The sequence below is a fragment of the Carassius gibelio genome, chromosome B3 (assembly GCF_023724105.1).
Source record: "Carassius gibelio isolate Cgi1373 ecotype wild population from Czech Republic chromosome B3, carGib1.2-hapl.c, whole genome shotgun sequence".
Classification (NCBI taxonomy): Eukaryota; Metazoa; Chordata; class Actinopteri; order Cypriniformes; family Cyprinidae; genus Carassius; species Carassius gibelio.
Genome location: NC_068398.1, coordinates 14,785,968 through 14,811,580, shown reverse-complemented (window position 1 = coordinate 14,811,580; position 25,613 = coordinate 14,785,968). Strand labels below are relative to the sequence as shown.

The window sequence follows — 25,613 nt, the reverse complement described above, 5'->3', positions numbered from 1 at the left end:
CACATATCAACTATTCATGTGGTTTTTGCTTTTGAATGGCTGAAGCGTTACTGACCACCTTTGTTTGCCAACTACTGAATCTGTTATAAAACAAGTGAAACCATCCCAACGCTTGAGGAATGACATACAAAAACTGTATTAAAACCCCAATTTAATACACGTTTAATTTTTCACAAGAAATGTGAATAATAATCAAGCTCTTATACATACAGCCAACACGGTGTATGCTTTGAATAAAGAGTCCAAAGTAAATAACTGTAATTTTATTCTTGGTCACAACAGTCACATACAGAGAAAGCTGAGAGGTGTGATGATCACACTGCCAAGGTTTGAGTGGTCCAGTGGCTTTCAGTGGTACTTCCTCCACCGGTCGTGCTCTGGACAAGAAAACACTTACTCAGTCAACAGTGAAGGACACACTACAACTGATTCTTTAATACACTGAGTTTGTACTTACTGATGTGATCGTATTCCCAGAGGTAGCTCAGGGCAATGTAACCAGCAAGGAACATGGCAACTCCACCAATGCCACCTTTCCTCACATTGATGTATTTGTTGTAGTATCTCTCGTATCCTAAAAAGTTTTGATTGGGGAAAATATTATGCAACAGCTAATATAAAAACAGAAACCATTACAATATTGATTAGAGATGCTTTTCTAATATTGAATACACTGGTCGTTACCTCCACGAACACTACCAAGAAGTCCATTTGGGGTGAAGTCTCTTGTTCCCAGCCACGATGGCAGCTGTCCGAGCTTGACGTCCATGAGCTTCTTCTGGGCCAGGGCCACTAGGGGAAAAATGCACGAAATAAACACACTTCTAGATAAAGACATTTCACTGGATTTTATTTGATAATCAGTAAGCAAGGTCTCCTGTGCATTATAAAACTGAGAAATAAATAGTTGTAAAAATGCAAGAATAATAGTTGCATGCATGGATTAGAAAGGTAAAGATTTTTCCCTACAGCTGTCTCCTTCCTGAATTCTGCCCTCTGACTATGTTCATAGTTTCTGTTTACAGTGTACATACACTTTCACATAATCCATCTGTATAATATGCTCATAGTACAACTATCTGTACATCATGCAGATAGTATTTAAAAATCTCTAAATTATGTACCCAGCCTTATCTGTATATTTATTGTACATTTGTAACATTGTAGACACTGTAGATCCTGTACCTACTGCTTATTTCACTTCTGGTTAGATGCTAACTACAACATTTCCTTGCCTAGTACCTTACATGTGCAGTGACAATAAAATTGAATCTACATAATCTAATCTAAAGAATGTCAATTTTATGCAAAATGCACTTGTTTCAAGTCGCTCCAAACAGACAGAAAATGCACCATGGAGTTATGTTTGTTTGCTCTTGACACATATTAGAATAATTTTCAGTACTACGTTAGTATTATTTGATAACTACTGAGCACCACGATGTTATACATATAGAAGATAAATACTTATTGCAAGAACGTTTCCACTGCACAATATTTATGGTTGTTATTTTTATAGTTTACTAAATTTATTTGGTCACATCCTAGACTTACAGCACATTGATAATAGAATTGTTAACCTACAAAAACATACACTGACGCTATATTTATATAGAAGTCATTGGTCTTAAATGAAAGCCGTCAGGCAGTAGTTCACTTATGTTTTGTGACATTAACTAACAAACATGCTTCCCTAACGAATACTTCACAGAACACTACAGAGGAACATACATGTCCTGAACAATATAATCAGTCATGAATGTAATTTGAAAGCCCGTGTGGTCAATGTTAATGAAAGTCCTTGACATGACTCGCGTCTGTCCGCGTCGAGGCCTTGAGCGGCGCACAAACCACACAACAAAAACTCACTCCATGCAGGCCTTCAGACACAGACATATATCACAGAGAGCGATTCAGCTACAGCTTTCCTATCCAACAGTCAATAATACTCGGCTTTACGTGTCCCATTCAACCATACCTGGTTTATCCGCCATCTTGCTCTGAACTTCAAGATGAGGGCTGCAGCGGAGGACGCTGGGAGTGAAATGGAGTGACGTAAACGAGAAACAAGTGGGGCGGGGCTTATAAATCACGTGACCACCAGACGTCGCTCTTTGACTTTGATATTAATGTAAAGAAACAACCTGTTTAATTGGTTTTATCTGTTTTAATCACCTGTTACTTTTAGCAAAGTTACATACAGGGCTACACAAAAGTAAATATACGCTAATAAATACAACTACGTTTTCTTGCAATTGGTTGCAATTTGCAATCTATTTTGTATTTTTTTATGCTCGGATAATTAGGCTTCTGTGACGGACCATCGGTTTGATTCATTTGTTTTCAAAGGAGGCTCATCTCTGTGGAAATGGCGTCTGAAGAGCTGTGTGTGTGACCTGTCTATGTGTGTGACGGAGATTCACTGCAGTGCAGGAGTGCAGATGGAGAATAATGAACAGCAGCAGGTTCAGCTTTATGGAGCATTTACAGCTTTAGTCAATTTAATCAATTCACCTGGATTGGGGTGTTTTGGGTAGTTTTCCTCTCTGACTTTTTTATTTTTAAATGAACGTTTTTATTTTTGTTCTAAAAAAAAAGCCTATTTTAATGGGATAGTTCACCCAAAAATGAAAATTATGTCATAAATGACTCACCCTCATGTTGTTTCAAACATGAATGATTTATTCTCTTTTGCACAACATAAAAGAAGGTATTTTGAAGACTGCTGGTAACTAAGCTGTTTTGGTCACAAGTTACTTTCATTGCATAAACACAAAAATACTGAGATGTTTTTCGAATCATCTTCTTTTATGCCCCATACTTTATGTTAGGCCATTGTAGCCTAAACATTGAACACAATAACAGGTTTGAATGACCTTTTGGGGGTATTTTCACAGCCAAATTTAGTTCACGACTGGTTAGATTATTTAATCACAGCACCTTGTAATTAATTCAATTAAAAAAAGACATGTTCTTTGTGGTAAGTAATCAAAATAAAGACCTTATATATATATATATATATATATATATATATATATATATATATATATATATATATATATATATATATATATATATAATGTGAACATTTGCATTTGTCTTTACATGATGCAGATCATAATGTTGTTGTTGTTGTTTTTTGCTAGAGAGAACTTTAGCTTTTTATGTGGTTTGTGGTAAAACATCACCTTCTCTGAGCAACCGAACTACATCCTTTTAGTCATTGAATTGATTGTTGTAAAATTAGGTAACTGTTTTGGGGATATCTATAGGTCAGTACCTTCAAATAAAATTCATTTTGCAGCATTACAAAATGTTATGATTCATCTTCTGTCAGTTTTCAAAGTCATACAGTACACGTGACAAAAACAGCTTTACTTCATTGAAGGCCCTGAGTAAACCTTAATCCAAGTCTTTTCCACTACCATTTGCATTCAGGTGCACATAGATCTTTACATGCATGTGGCTGAAATCCAAAACTGTATTGGAATCTGAAAGCTTTTGAGTGGATAGATAGATCTTAGATAATGTATTTACAGTCTATATACTATACAATATACAATATTCCATACAGCATACAGCGGTGGGCAAAATTATTAGAAAACTAGTATTTTCATCAGTAAAAATGGTTTTAAGTCCGTTTTTTTTCTATATTTTGCTGTAGTGTGTCAGTAGGAAATATCAGTTTACATTTTCAAACATTCATTTTGCCAGTAATTGTAATAATCCAGTGAAATGTTTGTTTGCACGAGGAGTCTGACAGCAGCCAGTGCTGCACACAGAGATCTGATCTCATCATCATCATCAGTCTGTCTGGAATAACATGAAGAAACAGAACAAACTGAGACAGACTCAATCCAGAAGAACTGTGGCAACGTCTCCAAGAAGTTAACTGATAAAGAATCTTTATCTCTGCCATTATTTTTGACAGCATCCTCAATTTACATCATTTTTAAGTGTCTAAAACTTTTAACAATATACTGTAGCTTTGCAGGTAGGTTTCTTAAAGCATCAGCAAAAGATAGAAATAACTGACTGAAAAACATTTTTTAGCTGCAGATGAAAATACTAGTGGTCTAATCATTTTGGCCACCAATGTAAGTGCAGTCTGCGTAAGTGCATTTATTAGGGAGAATCATAGGCTACAACAAATAAATGCTAGGTATTTTTTACAATCAAAATGGTGGTGCAAATCTAACTATTCTGTAACATTCAATAAATGAGAAAGAGAAGAGGCTGTCATGGGGAACTCATTAGGATGTATGAGAGACACAGATGTGGTGGATGGACGCATTAGACAGGAGGTCAAAGGCATAAGTGCCATTCATTACTCCGCTCTGCCATAAAAATCCCAGGCAGAATTCTAATGTTGAGATTTTAATTAAGATGGTGCAGCAGGCACATCAGAGGAGACATCAGTTCATAGTCTTTCAGCAGTTACACTGTCCAGCGTGCCGTTACCTTATACTGATTTTCATTATTCACATATCTGCTCTGATTTTCACTGGCCATATGTTTACTCTGCAGATTTTATTCTTTCGTTGCTGTAGGACATATGATAGCAGGGTTATCACATTTTATAATACTATTATTTCTAATCTGGATCTGGTTTTCAGAGAACCAGGTTTATTAGTTCATCTGTAATGTCTGCTGACAGATGGAAGATCAGGCCAATCTCAGTTCCACACTCTAATTGAATAAGTTAATAATCCTCGTGATTAGGAAAATGATGTAATGGAAAGAATGTTATTGTTCTAGCTCATTTATCTGCTGTGTGAAGGATAGAGAATATTTAAATTCCCCGTGTGCCAGTGGATTCTATCTGTCCTTCCTTGACTTACACATTTTTTGTTCTTTTTTTAATGCAATCAAATGCCTGCTTTTTTATTTATTTGCCTGGGTTCCATATTGAATACTATACCTTACTACTCATTCTGTTTCTGCATCATATACAATGTTTTTTTTTTACTTTATAAAGAGGATACCCATGACCTACTGTATTTGCCAAAACAAGTAGTGTAATGTTGACCTTACTGTATTAAGTTCTGTATCCCACAATGCAATGCACTTAACTTGACCTGCCATTTGATGGTTGAACCACAACTAATATCCAGCATTATTTTAGGATCATAGTTTTATTTTAATTTTTTGAATTAGTTTTTTTTTTAGATATTCTATTTTAATTAAAAATTAGTTACAGTTGTGCTAATTTTATTGTGTATTTCTGTTCTTTTTATTAGTTTAAATTTTTTTTTTAAAAACGTGTCTGAATAGATTTTTTTTATTTTAGTACAAAGTAGTTAAAATCTAAATGAGAAATGTATATATTATTTTATTTAAAAAATGTATTGTTTAAGTTTTATTTTACTAAAACTAGTTTAGTTATATATATATATATATATATATATATATATATATATATTATTTATTTATTTATTTACAACAACTCTTTCTTTAGAATTATTTAGACTGCCAAATTTAAATAATAATGTAAATATATTTCTATGCAATTTGTATAAAAATGCACAATAACACATTTTATTTTTAAGAACTCGACTTGCTTTATTATACATTAAAAATGTATTTTATTTTTTTTATAACACTGTTCAATTCACTGTTTTAAAAAATAACAAAATAAAGGGCATGGAGTGCAGCATTTTGTGTGCTAGTATTGCATTCGGAACACAGCCCTTGTTTTAATCTTATAAGAGTAGTCAAGGAAGATTGTATTAATAAAGTTAAGGCATTGCAGTGTGTCCAAGAAATTTTTCCTCATCGCATGTCTCACAAGCTAATTTAAAAAATCTGTCTGGCAGAGACGAGAGGCTATTATGTTTTGCATTATACATTGATACCTGCAATAACTGTCATGATGGGAATTAACATATATAATGATTTTTAATTTACAATGTCCAATCTCATTACATATACAGAAAATAATTGTTATAAAGACCTATACTACAAATATGGCATGCACAAGGCCTGTGGTACAACAAACGCCACCTCGTGTAAACTCTTCACCCTCCCACAAGCTCACAAATGATATTATAGTACACAGACTAACTCTATTAGACTCTCAAACGTTTTCCCTGAGGCTGTTAGACTCCTTAACACCCTCATACCTAATTCCAATTCTAAGAAAATAATTTAACTTTAATTCCCTGCAGTGTTTCTGCTGTTCTGTTGAAGTCAACTTGCACGTCACTGTTCACATCCATCCAGGATGGATTATGGTCCTGCGAGGCCCTAGGGTACAGGTCTGTTTGGAGACCACCTCCTGATATCATAATGAGATTTACTGTTTAGAGAATGAGACATAATAATGCAAATATGAAAAACAAAATCACAGTTGTATGACATGTTTCAAAATCATGAAATAAAGTTGCAGTTATAAGCAGTTCAGGATGCATTGCAAATAAGATTATGCTCAGAAGGCACTATCCCAGCTGACACAAATATGTAAGAATGTTTTGGTAATGTTCCCATTACATTATGAAAATGTTATTTCTGAATGTTCTCTGAACGTTCAAAATGTCCAGTATTTTAAATGTTTTTTAACAAAATTCTCTTGGTTATGTGAATGTTAACCATCACAACAATTTTACTTTTGAATGTTCTTTAAACATTCTAAAACAATTAGTAACATTAAAAAATGTTAGACGTCCAGCGACAATGTTTCAGAAAAACAAATTGTGCTAATTAAAGATCAGATAACTTTGAGCTAAATTTGAAAGAACTTGGCTGCAATGTTAGAAAATGTTCCCTATTGGGTCTAGGATACAAATTCTTATTTCTTAATTTATTTCACTTTATGTAAAGAGTTACTCACACACATTTAAACACTGCTTATATATCAGATTTAAATCTGCATTTCAGCTTTATAATTCATACATTAAATTTGCACTGTATTTGGGGTTTTTGCTTAGTATTCTCACTGAATAACGTTTTGGAATAACAACTTGAATCTTTAAAACTTACATTGATTTATTATAGCAGTTGCTCCACAGCATGCTATATGTGAGAACATTTCCACCAGTTTGTCAAAGAAGTATGTAGCTGACGATATGCTACAAATCCCAGCAGTAGACACGATTAATGATAGGCCAGTGTTTGAGCCGTATCTCATTACTCTCCAGCAGGTCTGAACTTGTTCCTGCATGATCTGGTTCATCACTCGTCTCCCGCAGCAACATATGCTGAAACAGCAGCCCTAATAGTAGCACTTAACTGAATAAAAAGAGATCAACTCAAAACTCAACTGGAAGGATCAGAGATAAACTCAGGACCTTGTCAGCTAAAGCTTTTTTGGTAATCCTGTCTTTTGTTGTTATTTCTTTATATTTAAAACCTTTTATTGAGGATAAAATACTGAGTGCACTTGTAAATGCTTGACATTACAGATAATTATGTCAGGAATTATAAACACTGTATATATCTTTGTCAATAATGCACTGGGTGAGTATGAGAATGTGGATTTGACTATGAATAACTTGTTTTAAAGCCTTTACAAGATTGTTATGCCAGGGATTTGAAATATAGTATGTAAAATATACACATAACATCCATCCTGTCAAATTACACACACACATGATAAAGACTGCTATTACCATTTGGCTTTGGGCAAATGCCTTTGAGCCATTTTGTAACTGCACAGTATAGCAAAACAGAGCAGGTGATAGAGGAGGTAATGAAACAGCCCAGTCAGCTTTCTGAATACACACGCACAGAGGCCTTCTGGGGAAATGACATTGGGAAGGAAATGAAATTTCCACTGGATAAACAGAACATCCAGACAAAGAACGAACTCATTTAACTCATGTAAAAGGGTTGATTTTGCCAGTTCCTTGTGTTTAGACATGTTGCTGAGAAAACAAATATATAAACTGATGATTCATTGATTGAATGATATTGAATTGCTTCTTCATCAATATCAATCAGCCAAACAGAACATTAGCTATTTGTTTTATTTATTTATTTTTATTTATTTATTTTTGGATACAAGATATCCAAAATCAATCATTCTGAATGCGAACAAGATAGCAACCTTACATCGTTGAAAGGCAGAGCTAGAAAAACATTGTTTAATGACCAATGGTTTCTTATTATACTAACTGGGACAGCAAAATACAAGTGGGAAGTGATCAGTCAAAAACTATGCTAATTGATGAACAAGTGCAAATAAAAGTGGAACACCATCAAGGGATTTATTACTTACACATAAAAATATGATTTTCCAGTTCACTAAATTAGATTGGTGTTAAATATTTCTGAGCTCAGCCATGCACAACATGTATTTTTTTTTCTTGGTAAATGCTAAATAATAAAGCATCCTGATGTGTATTTTTGGTGACTTTTTTAAATATTGATTGAATAGAAGGCCTGAAAAGAAAAAAACATAAAGCTGACATTTTCTTAGATACAGAATAAGTGTGTGATATGCCATTTATCAGGAAACATAAAGTCCATTTCTTCTTCACACAGAGGACCCTTAATAGGGCATCGTTGCCTTGGCAGGTCATTTGACAGATGAACACTGCATGTTCACCTTGTTTTTGTTGCATTCTCATTCTGTAAGTGATGCCAGATATATAACAGCAGCATTGTAACTTCCTGTGTATAGACCTTCCCACAAGTACATTCAAAATGCAAAGGTGTCCCACTGATTTCTCTAAAATGCAAATAAAGCAATCTATCATATGCTCCTTCCTCATTGTGAGTCGTGATTGAGCATTGATATTTTCCAAGAATGCTGTCTGGACATCCAATCCCCAACCATGTACTGACGAGTACAACGCACTGATTATCCAAACGATTTTAAGAAGTTTTAATAACGACAAAATTAACCTACAATGTTTGCACTGGATTCCACTTGTTTCAATCTGGAGCCAATGTATGTTTTTTCCCCCAAAAGCTATTGATTGAAACTAATGTAATAGACCAAATAAAAAAGGTGCATGCAGTGCTTAGAGTTTATTATTCTGTTTAAGGGGCCGTTCACATATCACGTCTGTATCACGTTTGTAAACCCGGTGTAGGTGCGCGGTATGCACGCTCATAATGGAAGCGACATGGATTGTCTTATCAGATGGTCCCTTGGTGTGAGGTGTGTTAAGAGTGTCCGAACCTGATCGGAAGAACATCGGAGCCTCCTCGATCGCGAATCTAAAATTTTCAACATGTTTGATATTTACGATCAGAAATCCTGATGTGTGGGGGGAACCCCGAGCAAAAAGGCACACATGCTCTGGAGATTATCACGTAAAGCGAAACAATATCCAATCAGCAAGCGAGATGATGGAAGACGGAAGAAGTCATGGTGTCTTGCTCACTCTGTACTTGTACAGACAGTGTTCCCGCTGTCTCCACGACGTCACCCAAACCCTTTTCTTTTTCTTCCCCGTGAATTTTCTGTGAAAATCATTCCAAACACTATCATTGCAATTTCTTCCTGCATATCGTCTGCTATGCTTATTCTGAAGTCTCGCGAGATTTTGTGAGATTTCCTGTGTTCACAGTCGAGACTCTGGTTGAAAATCTGCTCGTGTGTGGTGTGATCTGTGATGTCTTTGTCACATCATGGTACACCACACACTATAGGAGCAAAACGGTTAAACCTATAGGATTTTTTAATCCTCCTTTTTGTGGTCTATCACATTTTTGAAAATCTTATAAGATGTAAAAAATCTTTTGGTGTGTACCCAGCATAAGGTAAGATGCCAGTCCAGTCTGTGCCGAAACACTTCTGTCAATCAAACTATCGTGGGAGGGCCTTGTATTTGAAGACTTCAACACAGACAGATTTGCTCGATTTGAGAAAGTGGTAAAGATTTTAGTAGATAAAAATTTGGGTGGATTTTTATCGTTGTAGGGTGGTTGTGTGGTTGTGTACACACACTGCCATCACGCAGACCACAATGCCAATCACAAATTCCCTAGAATGCATATTGGGGCCAGTAAGATATTTTTACGAGTAAAGCTGGGAATATTTTAAGATAAAACGGCTTGCCATAATCTATAGGCCTACGTAACGGTTTGTTTTAGTTTCTTTTTAAATATTTCATGTGTGACACTGTAATCATTGATTTGTTTTTCATCTATTATTCATTGCAGTAGGCTATGGAAATAAGTGCTGTTCATGAAGTGCACTAATGCAGGTTTCCTTTAAAGCGATAATGAAAGCCTGGCAGACAGCTGGAGGATGCTTCAGACCTGTGTGTGTGTGTGTGTGTGTGTGTGTGTGTGTGCGTGTGTGCGTGTGACAGCTGCTCTGTGCCTCTTCACCGTGTATGTGCGGGAGGATATTTACACCGGAGAACCCAAACAACATCGCACCTACGATGAAAATGATTTCAATGTAAAGAAGGTTTGTGGTTACCCGGAGTAACATGCGAATAAGGGAGGAAAGACGCATTTAATTGTTCGGGGGTAAGATTTAACCTGTTGTCTTTCGGATGACTGTGTCGCGTTTGTCTCTTTAAAATGATGCATGAGCGCTGCTAGATGAATAATGGAAATATATGCTGCGATCTGATCGTATGACTAGCAAAAACAAGTCCAGTGAGAGCAACAAAGCACCCTACAGATATAGCAGATAACATTAGGTGACATTTTCTCGCAGGGATGGTGTGTTTAGAAAAGAAGAGAGTGATTAAACGCTCTTAAAAACGTCTTGATATGTACAGAGCTCTTTTTGGATTACTGCTGATTAAACAGCAGTTTAGCGAAAAGCGCATGAGATTAGTTTGGTTTTTTTCATACGAAAGTTTTCGCAAATCGTTTGAATTTAGACTTATTCCGTCTTACAGCATCTTGTTTTTTAACTAACATTTTCCACAAATTTATACTTTAACTTATATTAAACACACAACAGCTCTATATAATCATCTTAATCATCGCGAGCATCAGGTCCTCTTATTGTTCATCTGCATTCATCAGCCATTCTCCTGTATCATTGGCTCATTGCATCATTTTTTAGAAAGCCTTTATACATGTTATTATATTTTATAATATATCTATAATATATTGACTTCCTTTCCAGTGCATATTATAATGATAATCTATAGAAAATTACCACATATAATCAAGTGACACATCTTGACAGTTCATTCAGCAGGTGTGCTTTGTTATTCCCATGTCTCAACACTGTTCACTGTAGCCTGTCTTAGGTACACAACATCAGCCACTATGATAATATGGGCTACATGACAGCTTTGTGAATATGTTTTTGTACAGTATGTATTTGTGTTTGGTTACAAAAAAATAAACTATTCCATTTGGTTTTTAATCATCACGATGCAACACAGTCGGATAAGGCACAAAATGTGCCCAACAAGTCTCCAGTCAGTGACGTAACACTGATATCAAAGATTGCGTTTCTTTTGAACCACTCGTGCATTCCCAGCCCCAGCCTCTTCAAAGGACACATTGGCAGATTTCCAAGATGAGGAAAATATCAATAGCATGTCCAACCGTGGCATCTTGGCTAAGGCTTTTCTCGCTAGAAGCACCTGATTTGCATTGAGAATATAGATTTATTTTAGATTGTCTCATTGCTCTGTGCTAAAATATCACACAGGGATGCAATATATCCCTTGGCAATACATTAGGCTACTAGTGATGCACATTTATACGTATGCAAATAAAGCAAAAAAGGACATTACTTGCACAAAGGCATATAGAGCCTATATAGCCAAAAGTGAAATGTCACATGGCACGGCTGATTTAACAGAAAGTGGCTTGAGGCTGCTCTTCATGCTTTTATTACACTTCACTGTTCAGTCACTAGAGCCAATTGGACATCACAGGCCCCTTTCATCTCAGTGAACTAATATGAAAAACTCAAATTTGCCATAATGCTTATAGTGAGTATATTGAACTTTATGAACATCAGAGATACATGCAGATTAATACATAAAATAGACTTACATGGAAATATCTTTAGATGTCGTTTTAGTTGTTTAAGATTGTTAAGACTGTCATTATATCATGTGATTACGGTAATAATGGTGTTATTGATTTGAAACTGTATTAAGAAATGCTCGATCAAAAAATATGAATATATTTTAATATTATGAAATGTAAATGATATATATTTAAAATACAAATTATTTTGGTAACCCTTTATTTTACTGTCCATGTTTCACACATTATTTACTATCATAATAACAATAGATTATGCATAATTAAATGCATGTAGCCCTAAGCCAAACCCTAACCATATAGTAAGTACATGCATAATTAATGTTGCTCAGTACTTAAATCTATAATTACACTGTAGCAAAAGGATGACTTAACATATATTATTTAACTAAAATAATTATAATATTTTGTCTTGTGATTTCAAAGATTCAGTGTCACATGATCCTTCAGAAATCATTCTAATATGCTGATTGGTTGTTCTTATTTCTATCAATGCAATGTTGAAAACAGTTTTGCTGACTAATATTTTTGTGGAATATATTTTGACTGGTAGTGTATATATATTAACGTTTTTCTTCTGTGATGATGACACTTAAAAAAGAAACATCTTAAGTACACTTTAAAGTTTGAGGTTGATTGTCAAGATATTTTAAATGTAATCTGTTGCATCTAGTCTGTTTTGTAAGTTGCTTACACACACATTCCTCATTTTCATCCTCTTACAGCTCACATTTCCGACACTGTTAAAGAAGGCCCTTTCAGATATTCCAGCCCTTAAAAGAGCGACCATGGGCTCAAAAGGAGTAGAGAGACGTAAACAGGCTACCCCTGGCCATACTCCCGAGGGCAATGTGGTGATGAGCTTCAGTTTCGAGAGCTATCAGCTGGAGGAAGAGGACTGTCAGGTGAAAGACATATCTGATAAAGGAGTGCTGGCCCTTTCAGAACCGGGTGAGTCTCTGCTGCATACCATGAGCCTCAATGCAACTACAAAATGTCATTTGAGTCACTGTTACCTATGAGTTGTGCTCGTACAATAATACAGATTTTGGTTTGGCAACGACCGGCCTTGGTTTAAAGGGTTACAATACTTGGCATGTACTAGCTATGTGTAATCATGTAGGCTGGAGAGTCTGTCCCCTCATGTTGCCTGCTTACAAAGGTCATGCTTATTAAATCAGTGGAGTAGGAGAACATACACATTGATCTTTAGAGTTTGCTAGGCTCGATTATAAGCTTATAGATATATTCAGCTTCTGGTCAAATATACGTTTAACATTTTTAGTCATGATTTAGTTTCTTCCATCTCTTAAATTAGGCATGCAGTGTTAAAGGACTCGAGCTTTATAACCATTAGGAAGCCAGCAAGAGACACAGAAGTGCTTCCATCAATCAGTTCCTCATCCAGAAAGAGAGAGAGAGAGCAAAATGTCAAATGTCTCATAAATATGCATAAATATAGTTCAAAGAGACAGCACACAGGCTGAGAGACAAATATTTAAAAGGCACATATTTTGAAATGTCATACAAATATAACACAGACAGGACTTGTGTTTATAACTCTCACTCGTGGTTTGTGAATACAAATGCGTGTTATTTCTGTGCATAGCGTTTGAAGAGCCTGTTCCAGACGACCGTTACCATGGGATCTATTTTGCCATGCTCCTGGCCGGAGTGGGCTTCCTGCTGCCTTACAATAGCTTCATTACAGATGTTGACTACCTGCACCATAAATTTGAAGGTACTCCATTATATTCATGGATCTACATTTTCAGGAGCATTTACATGAAACAAAATATGGTTGAAATATCTGTTAAAGATTGAGAGTAAAAAAAAAAATTCATACTGGTGTTTTCATGGTGCTTGCCAGAATTGCTCATTATAATGTTATATTTTGATATATATATATATATATATATATATATATATATATATATATATATATATATATATATATATATATATATATATATATACATAGATAGATAGATCTCTAATTGGGTGACTTTGTGCTCAATAAAGTTTTTTGGACCAGTGATCATCATGCACTTTCATTGAATAACGATAATCAGTTTTGACATTTGTGTTTTTATGAAAAATGTCAAAATCAGTTTGATTGATCTTATGGTCCCTGTATGATGGTAAGAAAACGTTATGGTCATTTCCTCCATGTCTTCTGTGTCTTTTAGGAACATCCATTGTGTTTGACATGGGTTTAACATATATACTTGTGGCCCTAGTAGCTGTGATCCTAAACAATGTCCTGGTGGAGATGCTGAGCCTGCACACCAGGATCACTGTAGGTGAGTGGGTTTATTTAGAGCAGACAGACAGTAAGCACAAAGAGATGGGGGAGGATCCCCTGATTGACCTGAGGGGAGGGAGAGGGAGAGGGAGGAGGGGCCACAGTCCAGTCTGACAACCTGAGGAATAACACTCACCAAACACTGCGGAGGCGGCATACATTCAGGCCTAACCCAAACAGCAGATAAACACAGGAAAATTACACCACGACAATACCGACTGACGGATGACACACAAAAACACACACAGCCCCAAACCCTTCAATGGCAACCATCACGCACTGTGATGTGAAAAGCAGCAAACGGAATTTCCTTTTAAAGGGATATTTCACCCAAAAATATAAATAATTTACTCAACCTCATGCTGACCTGGATGACTTTCTTTTGTCTGTCGAAAAGATAATCATTCCAAATATATTTTGAGTACAGTGGTAATCAGTGGTATATTTTAATTATACCTTCCAAAAACAAAGCAAATTCTATGATTTAATCAAATATGATATTGTTTGCAAGCAAATTAAAAGAAAATACTATTTCAGTGTTTATACTTAAAAATATATTGTGTTTAATTCAGTGTTGCTTTGCATTGCTTTCTAATTATTTGTGCAATTTACTAGTAATTTCTGAGTGAAAATTGTTTCAGATTAAATTCTATACCAGTCCTGCAGACTTTCTTTAGTGCATAGATTATTTATTAAAGCTGCGGTAGGGAACTTTTGACGCTCTAGCGGTTAATAAACAGAACTGCTTGCGTCTTGCGGAAGAACATCGTAGCCGGAACTACTTCTCTCTGTTTATGTCTATGAAGAATCACAAAGGTACTGGGTTACTCCGCCGCGGTACCCCCGAAGCAATCTAAAATAGTCCGAATATAAACACTTATTATAGATGTACCCTGGTGATTCAGGACAAGCTAAAAACACAGTTTGGAAAACGGATTCAAGGTTTACTCGCTTATTATATAAATTTTTCTAAATTTTAAACACAAACAAAGTTACGGACCGCAGCTCTGATTGGTTGTTTTCTTACCGGCAGTGGATGGCTTTCTGCAAATGGCAATAGGACCACTGGGAGGAGCTAGATGAGCTTGATTTTTTTCACATATTATCTGTCTCATATTCTACTGTCAGGACATAATGACAGGTTTAACAAATATGTAAAAAATGTATATTTACAAAAGTTCCCTACTGCAGCTTTAAGGCCAGAATACACTACACAATTTTTGCTTCAATTATCCTATTATTTACTGTTTTGATCAATGCTAGTTGCCAGAAATCAGAGCCAGTCTGCAGATTTCATAGAAAATCACATAGTGTATGATAGTCACAGACTCTGACTTTGATTCCATCCAGTCAGAGGATATCAAACGTGTTTTAGAACACTGATTTTAGAACTCACATTGTTTTCGTTTGTCATGCGTCTCCTAGCAACAAGGTGCAAGTCTGTTAGTGTGGTAGTGTGAGATCCTCAGTTGTGTAGTGTAAGATACCGTCACTATTACAAACCCTGTAAGTGTATGATGCCCAGTGTTTAAAAGTTGTGTAGTATTTTCCAGCCTTTAGTTATGATATCTCAAATTTGTTGACATCCAAGTTCATCTCTTGTAGGTTACCTCTTTGCACTTGGACCTCTGCTTTTTGTCACCATTTTTGACTTGTGGCTGGAGAGGTTCACCACGAAGCAGTCGTACGTCATCAATCTGATGTCTATGGGTACTGTGGCCTTTGGATGTACAGGTATTTGTTCATACTTTTCTTTCCAAAGCCATCATGACTGCAGAAGCATGTTGGGGAGACTGTCCTCCGTTTAGGCTCACATTGTGTTGTTAAACATTTCCAGCCATAACAGTTTTTCATCCTATTGTGTCTCCAGTGCAGCAGTCCAGTTTCTATGGATACATGGGGATGCTTCCCAAGCACTACACACAGGGCGTGATGACCGGAGAGAGTAAGATGTGGTCATGAAAATCCATGGTGTGTGGGTGAAATGCAAAACCCAAGATTCTCATTCTGTGGTTTTTTTTCTGTATAGGCACGGCAGGAGTGATCATTTCACTCAGTCGTATCTTCACCAAAATATTGATCAAAAACGAGAGGAAGAACACCATCATCTTCTTCCTCATTTCCATCTGTATGGTGCTACTGTGTTTTGTCCTGCACGTCCTGGTGCGTAGGACACGCTTTGTCAAGTACTACACGGGTCTGGCACGACAGGGCCTGTCCCACGCCAAAGACCACTCACAAAACGGGACCCAGTACCAGGTCCACCATGATGTCATTACAGAAGAAGTAAGATTTGTAAGTTTTGCATGCCAGATGTGAGAAGTGCATGTCATTATGAAACCATTGATGGTCCTTCTCCAATACTGATACCATCATTTTTATGAAGAAACAAATTGAATTTTCTCATCATTTCAAAATCGTCTAAAATATCTTGGGAAGAAAGTATTTGATGAATTCTGGTGCATACAGTTAAATAGCTGTTTCTCTCTTTTTGCATAATTGGACAAAATTACAGCTTGATTTGCAGTGATGCACAATATAAATAGAATAATACAATTATGATTGTATTTATTAAACATTACTATTATTATTGTTAATTATATAATATACAAATATAAAATATATAATCCATAATACAGTATAGTTCGAGAAATTATAAAAAATGCAGTTATACAATATCTCAATATAAAAAATATATATAATACACTAATAATATGTAGATAATTTATATAAATAGTATTACGTTTCTAAGAATTTTTTATTCTAAGCATGCTCCTTCTCGTAATCAAGTACACTAATTATTCTAATATTGAAAATCTTGACCAAGGGTAAAACAATTAAATCTATACCTGAAAAATATCCAAAAAGAGAAATTCAGCTTCCTAAGTCGCGCAGTAGAAGAATTACAGGAAACACTTTATTTTAAGATCCAATTCTCACTAAAACTCCTTATTTGCTACTTATTAATAGTTAGTAAGGTAGCTTTTAAGTGTAGGCACTGAGGGATTTAGAATATGCTCGTGCAGAATATGTGCTTTATAATTACTAATAAAGAGTCAATATGTTAATAATAGGCATGCTAATAAGCAACTAGTTAATAATGAGAATTGTTCCTTATATTAAAGGGTTACCAAGTTACCCAGTCATATGTTACTAGGGTGTCTAGAATAGTAAATATGCTCTAGCTGTCTCATACTTTTGCATTATGTTGCCAAGACCAACATGTGTAGTCAGTTTTTGCAGAAATATGTCCTCATCGTTTTTCTCCCTGCTATATGGTTTAGAAATCCATTTCTAATTAAATAAATCAGCAGCATTATCACGCTCTGTTGGAAATGTGTGAGGAAATTCATTGGAAACACAAATTGTAAAGCTCTTTCATTTAGCTGGACTGTGAAAAGACTGTTTTAGTTACGCATACTCAGCTGTGTTTTCTCGAAATTCTCCCATAACTCCATTTCATTTGTGCTGGTCAGTGCTTTCAGCGGCCCTGAGAAGGACACGGGGAGAGCGGGAGAGAAGTGCTCACTCAGACACACACAGTTTGGGTGGAGTAATATATGAGAGCACTTCTGATAAACCTCGTGTTTTTCCTGTGGCTGACAGACTAAGCACTCAGTCGTTCCTCCTCTCAAGATTTCTTTATCTTCTTCCAGAAATTCAAATAGAAATCTGATCATGGATTATGCTATTGGGAAGAAATTCCCCACTATAGAAGTTTACCCAAATTATGAGAACCCCAAAAATGTGAAGAAGATCAGCAATCCAGTACAATTTGCTTTAAGATTTTTGGACTAAAGACTGCGCTTTATTCTAGCAAAGACAAAATACCTTAGAATGAGAGACTCTTACTGTTCATTGTTGTCTGTTTATTTTTTTTATTTATCGAATGCTTGTTTATGCTGGAGCTTTATTCTGAGGGTGTATTTCTCCTGAGCAGTTCCTCGTCTGTACTTTCGTGAGACCCGAATGCTCTTGTTTTATTCTCAGCAAATTAAGGAGAGTGGTTTTACTAGCTCAGCCAAACACTTAATCAAGTAATGGCCCTTCTCAAGCAAGCCCTGCAGAAATGCTAGTTCATCAAGAAAAGCATTACAATATCTGAATGCACTGCACGCTCTTATAAAGTCACAGTGACCTGCTTGATACGGTCACTGCTTCTGATGTGTGTTTTTTTCTTTTGCTACATCAAAAAATGCAAGGTTTTTGCTGTATTGAACTGAAAAATATTGATAGTCACTCCCTTGTCTTATACGGATATATAATGTATTCAGTATGAATAGTTCAGATGTCCTGTCTGTTTTCAAGGGTAACGGCGCAGTGGGCTCTTCGCCTGCTGAAGACGGCTGCACAGATTTTGCTGGAGGAAACACTTACGTAAGGTTTGATGTGCCCAAACCAAAGATTAAACAGAGCTGGCCAGGCATCAAAGGTGTGTTTTCATTTAGAAAACAGTATTTCCTATCTCAATCCATATTAACAAATTAATTATGATTTAGCAATGCATCAATATTACAATTCTAGCTGATACCAATAAATCAGTGATTATCATTGATATTATTAAATATCCTTGATATTTTATTTCGATACAAAATGTATATATTTTTTTTTTCTGAAGATCTGCAAAATTATACATTAATAGTGTTATTTCTTTTGTGCTTTGTTTATTCTCAGATAATAGTCAGTTACCATGCATTAGCATTTAAGGTTGAAAATTGTATTATTAATAATTATATAATATACTAATATAAAATATAATACATCATTTATATTTAAAAAAATAAATTAAACTATATTATATATACCTAAAAAATTTATATAATACACAATTGTATTAAAATGAAATCACACAATGAAATTTTTATGAATTATAAAATTATTGTGCTGTTTATTTTCAAATAATAAGTTACCTCGCATTCCTAATAATCAAGATTTTGTATGAACATTGCCATTCAAAGGTTTGAGTTTGATAATATTAATAAATTATATAAAATATACATATAAAATATAACACACGATGCATATTTAAAAATATATACAAAATGCAATTATATAATATGTAAATATAAAAAATATATAATACACAATAATATGAAAATGAAATCACAGTGAAATCATTTCTCCAGTCTTCAGTGTCGAATGATCCTTCAGATATCATGCTGATTTGCTGCTCAAGAAACATTTATAATTATTACCAGTGTCAAAAACATTTGTTTTGCTTAATATGTTTGTATAACCCATTATACATCTTTTTCTTTGATTAATGGAAATTTCAAAAGAACACATTCATGTGAAAAATGGATTTTCTGTAAAATGTTGTTTTTGGTGCATCCTTCCTGAAGTAAAGTTTTCATTTCTTTGAAAAAGTCATATCATTGGTTAATCAAGCAGTGACCCCTTCTGTTGCAGACATGATCCTGCATCGATATGTGGTGGCCCGTGTGATTTGGACCTACATGCTGTCTATTGCCGTCACTTACTTCATCACGCTGTGTCTTTTTCCTGGACTGGAGTCGGAGATCAGGAATGTCACACTGGGGGAATGGCTGCCCATCCTGATCATGGCCATCTTCAACATATCCGACTTTGTGGGCAAAGTATGTTCACTGACATTATGACATTACGGATCATCTTCTACATTCTTTGACGTACTTTGACACCTAACTTTGTCTCTCCTTTGTGTCTAGATCGTGGCAGCCGTGCCGTATGAATGGAACGGGACCCGTCTTCTCTTCTGCTCGTGTGTGCGAGTAGTTTTCATCCCTCTGTTCATCATGTGTGTGTATCCGGCTCAGAAGCCCACCTTTAGCCACCCGGCATGGCCTTGCATCTTCTCTCTCCTCATGGGCATCACTAATGGCTATTTTGGCAGTGTTCCCATGATTCATGCCGCAGGCAAGGTGGCACCTGAGCAGAGGGAACTAGCAGGTAAATCTATCACCCCATTTAGATTCATAGAGTATATATGCACAAGTCTATGCAGATGAACAGTTGCTTGTATGTAAGCCTAAACCTTGAGAAGCATGCATTTATAATCTCTTCTCTAGAGATGCAGTCATTAACTTGAGTTTGTGTGATTTTTATTTCACACAGGGAACATAATGACTGTGTCCTACATGTCTGGGCTGATGTTGGGCTCTGTGGTCGCCTATGCTGCCTACAGTTTTACTGCTTCAGGCTCCAGCCTCCACTCAGAGACTGGCTATAACTTTACCCAGGGGTACTAGTACCCTAGTCCAAGCCAAAAAAAACATGTCTGTTCCTGTCATCAATCTCATCGGGTGGCGCCTTTGCCACTCTGTGTAGCAACTCTGCAGTTCCCATAAATCAGACCTCTGCTGCAGGCTTCTTTTGGCCCACCTGCACTGCTGTGTGCCTGTGAATGTAGTCAAAAGGATGAAGAAACAAGCTTTGACACTGTAAAGAGTTATGTGTGTGCTTAGTTGTGTTGCCTCTTCTTGTTCTCCGGGAGTGTTTTTTCATGTTGCCAAAAGTTCTGTGGCGCGTTCGTTAAGATGCCAAACGTCAGCTGTGTTGTGATTAAGCTGGAGTGAGTAAGTTTAATGTTTCTCCTGGTTTAATGACTGACTCCACATTCTGTGCTGCTGTATATGGTATGACAGACAAACATGAACGTTTATGAGTCGGCCTATATTCTGAACTGTACTAAATGAGGGTCATTTATGTCTAGATGCATGTAAAAGGGATTTGCCAAAAAGAAAACTTTAATCTTTTGCGTGCAATATGGATTCTGGACCTTTTTGCTAAGGCGACTGAATGTAAACGTCTCTAAATAAAGACTCTTTTGTAAAGGTTCCTGCCTTTTTCCTTTCGCATTTTCAATGAGGTTATCTTTTAGGGTGTATGACAGCTATTAGGTCTGATTTAAAACTGCTATACGCCTTCACTGAAACAGAAATCCATTTTCAATTAAGTATCCTTATATGAAAAGATCAGTTGTGATATTTAATGAACCTGATCTTGCAACTGCAGCAACTTAAATTATGAAAATGTTATTAAGAAAGCATATTTCCACACAATGTACATGCTGAAAAATAATAAATCATAAATAAACTTTGAGTTTAACTTTTTAGTTCACAAATTAGTTTAAAACCAGTCATTCCCATTGATTTATATCTTAACTATTCCTAGAGCGATTTCTGCCCTATATTCCGCATCAAACGGAAATGTACACTCAAAGTACACCCAACATTTATTAATACTCCCAAACATAGATATAGTCTCCCAAATACTATTAGGATTATACAAAATTGGCTGATACCTACCTTAAAGATGCAGGCCGCAGTTATTCCCACTTATAGAGCCTAGAGTTTTCCAAAAGACATAAGATTTCTCAAGACTTATTTCAGTCATTAGTGATTTAGATAGCGGGGACATTTTGTACCTTCTATGGTGTAAGGAAAAAGTAACATTGTCAAGACAGCAGATGGCGCTGCTGCACGGCGTTTTTTTTTTTTTTTTTTTTTTTTTTTTTACTGTGCAATGGTCTTTTCGAATTTATCCCTCGGACCAATGCATAGAGCAGACGACTGACGATGTTTTAACGGAAGAAGATTCTGGAGATGCTCTGTACCGCGGTGATATGCTGCTATGAGCAGTAAACACACGAGGATGGTGGGCTAATCAGCAAACACCCAAATCCATTAAGGCACCAGACAATTTACAGCTACTCTGTGAGAATAGCAATGCAATAGGCAATCAAATTCTAGGCAGTCGACAATTTATCTGACCTATTCTTAGTTAATACATTCATAGAGAAACTGCTGGGTTGGTATTAGCCCTCACCCAATTAATTCTACTGAATATAATGACAGCAGTGACATTATTAGGTTTTAATTGCATGCAGCAGGAAGGGCTAATTTTCATATTTTTAAAATATTTTAGTCACTAGCAGTACTTTAACTATATGGACAGTCACCCGGGGGCGACCTGAGGCTGCTCAAGGGCATGATGGTGATGGGAGATCACATCCCTCCCCAGTTCATAAATTGACTCTACTGAGGTTTCAAATCAGAGCCTTTAATGTTTTATTGACAGGCATTGTAGAGAAAAGACTATATAATATGGACCAGACGAAAGTCAAACTTGTGTCACACAAATTACAACAAAGTTCACTGTGTTTAAACATGCATTAATCATTAACCTGTTCATTATATCAAATTGTGCATAGACATATAAAACTATTTCTGTTCATATTATGGAATGCATTTTAATTTATATATACTGTAGTCTATATTATGTATTAACCACTACTCTATAGACTCCAGTTAAGTACCACAATCTAGACACGCACACACACACACACACACACACACACACACACAAACATCTTATACAGACACACAATATATTTTTGTAGTATTTTGCACAAAATATATATTTTAAATGCAGTTACCTCAGTCTATGTGAAATATAAAATGTGTATATGCATAGAAAATAATAATGCCATGCTATTATGCTATTATTACTGTTATTACAATGCTATAACACCACAATCTGACTTTCCCTCAAGTATAAAATAACAAGAATTTGTAGTGTGTGAGGATTTATCTGCTATCGTTTTCCCACACACCCCAGTTGTCCCATCCCCACATGAGTAAAGGACTGTGGAATCATTATGTATAGAAGTGTTGTAAGCACGCTGGCCTAATTAACTCCATCGAGAATTAAAACAGGGTGTAGTCTCGGTCACAGTGAGGCTTCTTATTTTGGTTTAGCCGCTGGAGGGTTTCTGGTGTCTAATACGGTTCCTGAACATTTTTCACTCTGCTCTAGTTCTCTGCCGCTGTATTTTGAGCAGCCTCCAAAACTGGAGAGGAGATGGATCAACTCGGTGAAAGTTAAACGGGCCAGGATGTGCCAACTGACATCCAATTCATCACTGGGAATCATCTTCTATCTTTTGTTATAATCCCACTTTGCTCGCTGTCCTCTAAACTGGGTATACACCAATAGAACAAAGTCAGACAGGTAACTTTGTCTCTTTGGACTCACCTTGAGTGGTTATTGGCCTAATTACACAGCGTCCCACAAGTACATATAATGTTTAAATGAAACGTTGGTTTGACTCAAAATTTTACACAACTATTCAAAAGTCTGGGGTCAGTTAAGAGTTTTTAAATGTTTTCTCTAATGCTCACCAAGGCTGCATTTAGTTGATCAAAAATACAATAAAAAATAGTGATAATGTGAAACCAATAAAATAAAAGTACAATTTAAACTGTTTTCTACCTTTTAGTTTAAATATAATTTATTCCTGTGATGGTAAAGCTAAATTTTCAACATCATTACTACAGTGTTCAGTGTCACATGATCCTTAAGAAATGATTGTAATATGCTGATCTGCTCAAGAAACATTTCCCATTGTCAGTGCTGTGCTGCTTAATACTTTTGTGGAAACCATGACACATTTTAATCTTTTCTTTCAATTTCAATTTTAATTTTGATTTAATGCATCCTTGCTAAATAAAGGTATTAATTTATTTAAAAAAATAATCCATATATATATATATATATATATATATATATATATTTATATAAAGAATTCATTTGTAAAAATAGATAACATAACTATAAATGTTAAAAATGTTTTTTTTTACATTTTATCCTGCATTCCAACATTTCAAATAATATCAGTCAAGCTGCGGTTGGGTTGATTAAATAATAATAACTAACAATAACAAAGAATACAGCTAACTAACACAATAAAACATCATAACACAATAAAAAACATGATTTTGTTTTTGCAAATGAAGTCCTCTAATGAAGTCCACAACTGACCAATCAGAATCAAGTATTCCACAGCAGTGAAATAACTCTTTTCCACACTGTTACAGTTCGAAAACTGCCGTCTGTCTCCCTGGACAGGACTTTGATTGTTGTCAAAGTCCTGTTATCACTGTTTTGACTAGCTGTCTAGTTTACTATGTTTCTTAGCTAAAATCACAACATTGTCTCTAAATGTGCTTGTTAAGAGCTCTTCCCTTGGGAAAGTATGGGACTTCATTTGTGTTCCCATGCCGGCTGTGCTGGAATATTCCTGTTCTTTATAGCGAGCTTCTCAGCGAGTCAAGGACATCGGCAAGGTTGCATTCATACACTTTCTCTGACACACACATACTCGTGGCTGCACATATCTGATAGCGGTTTCATTTTCACAAGTGTCAGAGCACTCAAGCAAATACGAGATGTGTATGTGTTACTTTCCACCAGGGACGGTCCAAGAAATATGTACACAGACAATAGAGTTATTTTACTCATGAAAAAGACATGTGAATTGTTTATACAGTGAGTAGGCCTATGTCAGAGCGAGAGTCTCAGCATTGAAAGACATGCTCTGATTACAAGGAGGTGCACTATTAAGGAATGGAGCAGATCGTGAACATCATACCATCGTAATACAATGATTTCCCGCTGTGAGACTTCTAATCGAGACAGTGCTGAATGTTTAATGGCATGCCAGACACTGAGGCCCCAGTCTTATGACTTATGACTTCTTTTAGCCAGCATGTGTACTGACAAGTCCCATTTTATATTGATAGATTTCTAATGATCATCATATAAGGGACTAATTCAACAACAAATTACATATTCAAACTATTTATATTGACCAAATTAAAAAAATTACTTGTAAGATCATGTTGTTTTACACTTTCTTATTTATTATGTATTTACGCTGCATTGCAATAAAACAATTTTACTAGCATGTATATTTCTAAACTATGTACATTGCTGGTGAAAAGTCTGTAATTAATAAGACAGTAAGCTGGGAATAAAATTGCAAAAAGACAAGACTGTTTCCATTTAAAGTTCACTCAGATACTCAAGAATTCTGTCATCGTTTAGGCTACTCACCCTCATATTGTCCCAAGTTCAGGTAACCAGATGATTAAAAAAAAAAACATTAATGCTTTATTCACCTTATTTTCCATGGCAACAACGGTGTTACTTACCTTTCATAATCATGCAGGCTGCTGCTGATGTCCGCGAGTCGCTGACTGGACCGAAACATTGAGGCGGGAAACATATTTGATCCACCAGTTGAGTATAAAAATAAAAATGACCCAACAAATTTTAAGACAACTCAACATAGTGACCCAGTATGTGTAACCCAATGGTTGGGTAAAAAAAAAAAAAACCTACGTTTTTTTTATATTTTTTATATAATTAACTCATTTGATTTAGATTTTATTTACACCTAAACAATAATCAACAGGCATACTTGGATTAAACTGCTAGATTTATATGGATTGCCTTTTTTGGATGTTTTGGTTACCTGGACTTTCAATGGAGTGACAGAAACCTCTCAGGTTTTAAGAAGGTTAGATTGGGGGAAAACCACAAGAAAAATCTAAATATTTTTTATCGT

At 35.6% G+C, this 25,613-nt stretch overlaps 2 protein-coding genes across 3 annotated transcripts; one reads left to right on the top strand and one right to left on the bottom strand.

Moving 5' to 3' along the window:
* Positions 1-248: 248 nt before the first annotated feature.
* Positions 249-2,120, bottom strand: atp5mf (ATP synthase membrane subunit f). Its single transcript, XM_052553042.1, has 4 exons — positions 1,979-2,120; positions 685-792; positions 458-574; positions 249-377 (listed from the first exon to the last, which is right to left on the bottom strand). The coding sequence occupies exons 1-4, from the start codon at positions 1,992-1,994 to the stop codon at positions 349-351; spliced, it is 270 nt and encodes an 89-aa protein (XP_052409002.1). The 5' UTR covers positions 1,995-2,120; the 3' UTR covers positions 249-348.
* Positions 2,121-10,226: 8,106 nt separating this feature from the next.
* slc29a4a (solute carrier family 29 member 4a) lies at positions 10,227-21,040 on the top strand. Of its 2 annotated transcripts, none has more exons than XM_052549847.1 (11): positions 10,227-10,425; positions 12,645-12,870; positions 13,529-13,660; positions 14,109-14,222; positions 15,830-15,958; positions 16,095-16,169; positions 16,254-16,510; positions 18,533-18,656; positions 19,634-19,821; positions 19,912-20,152; positions 20,318-21,040. In XM_052549847.1, the coding sequence occupies exons 2-11, from the start codon at positions 12,708-12,710 to the stop codon at positions 20,449-20,451; spliced, it is 1,557 nt and encodes a 518-aa protein (XP_052405807.1). In that variant the 5' UTR covers positions 10,227-10,425; positions 12,645-12,707; the 3' UTR covers positions 20,452-21,040. The 2 variants fall into 2 exon arrangements, with proteins under 2 accessions (XP_052405807.1, XP_052405806.1); XM_052549846.1 differs by having other exon boundaries at positions 16,254-16,519.
* Positions 21,041-25,613: the final 4,573 nt, after the last annotated feature.

What these genes read in the sequence shown, in the direction of transcription:
- slc29a4a (XM_052549846.1), top strand. Translation starts at nt 12,708, where the DNA reads ATGGGCTCAAAAGGAGTAGAGAGACGTAAACAGGCTACCCCTGGCCAT. An exon ending in GCTGGCCCTTTCAGAACCGG is followed by an intron (nt 12,871 to 13,528) that starts GTGAGTCTCTGC and finishes TTCTGTGCATAG; the next exon opens with CGTTTGAAGAGCCTGTTCCA. An exon ending in GAGCTGGCCAGGCATCAAAG is followed by an intron (nt 18,657 to 19,633) that starts GTGTGTTTTCAT and finishes CTTCTGTTGCAG; the next exon opens with ACATGATCCTGCATCGATAT.
- atp5mf (XM_052553042.1), bottom strand. An exon ending in TCTTGGTAGTGTTCGTGGAG is followed by an intron (nt 575 to 684) that starts GTAACGACCAGT and finishes AAAACTTTTTAG; the next exon opens with GATACGAGAGATACTACAAC. An exon ending in CTGGGAATACGATCACATCA is followed by an intron (nt 378 to 457) that starts GTAAGTACAAAC and finishes TTTCTTGTCCAG; the next exon opens with AGCACGACCGGTGGAGGAAG.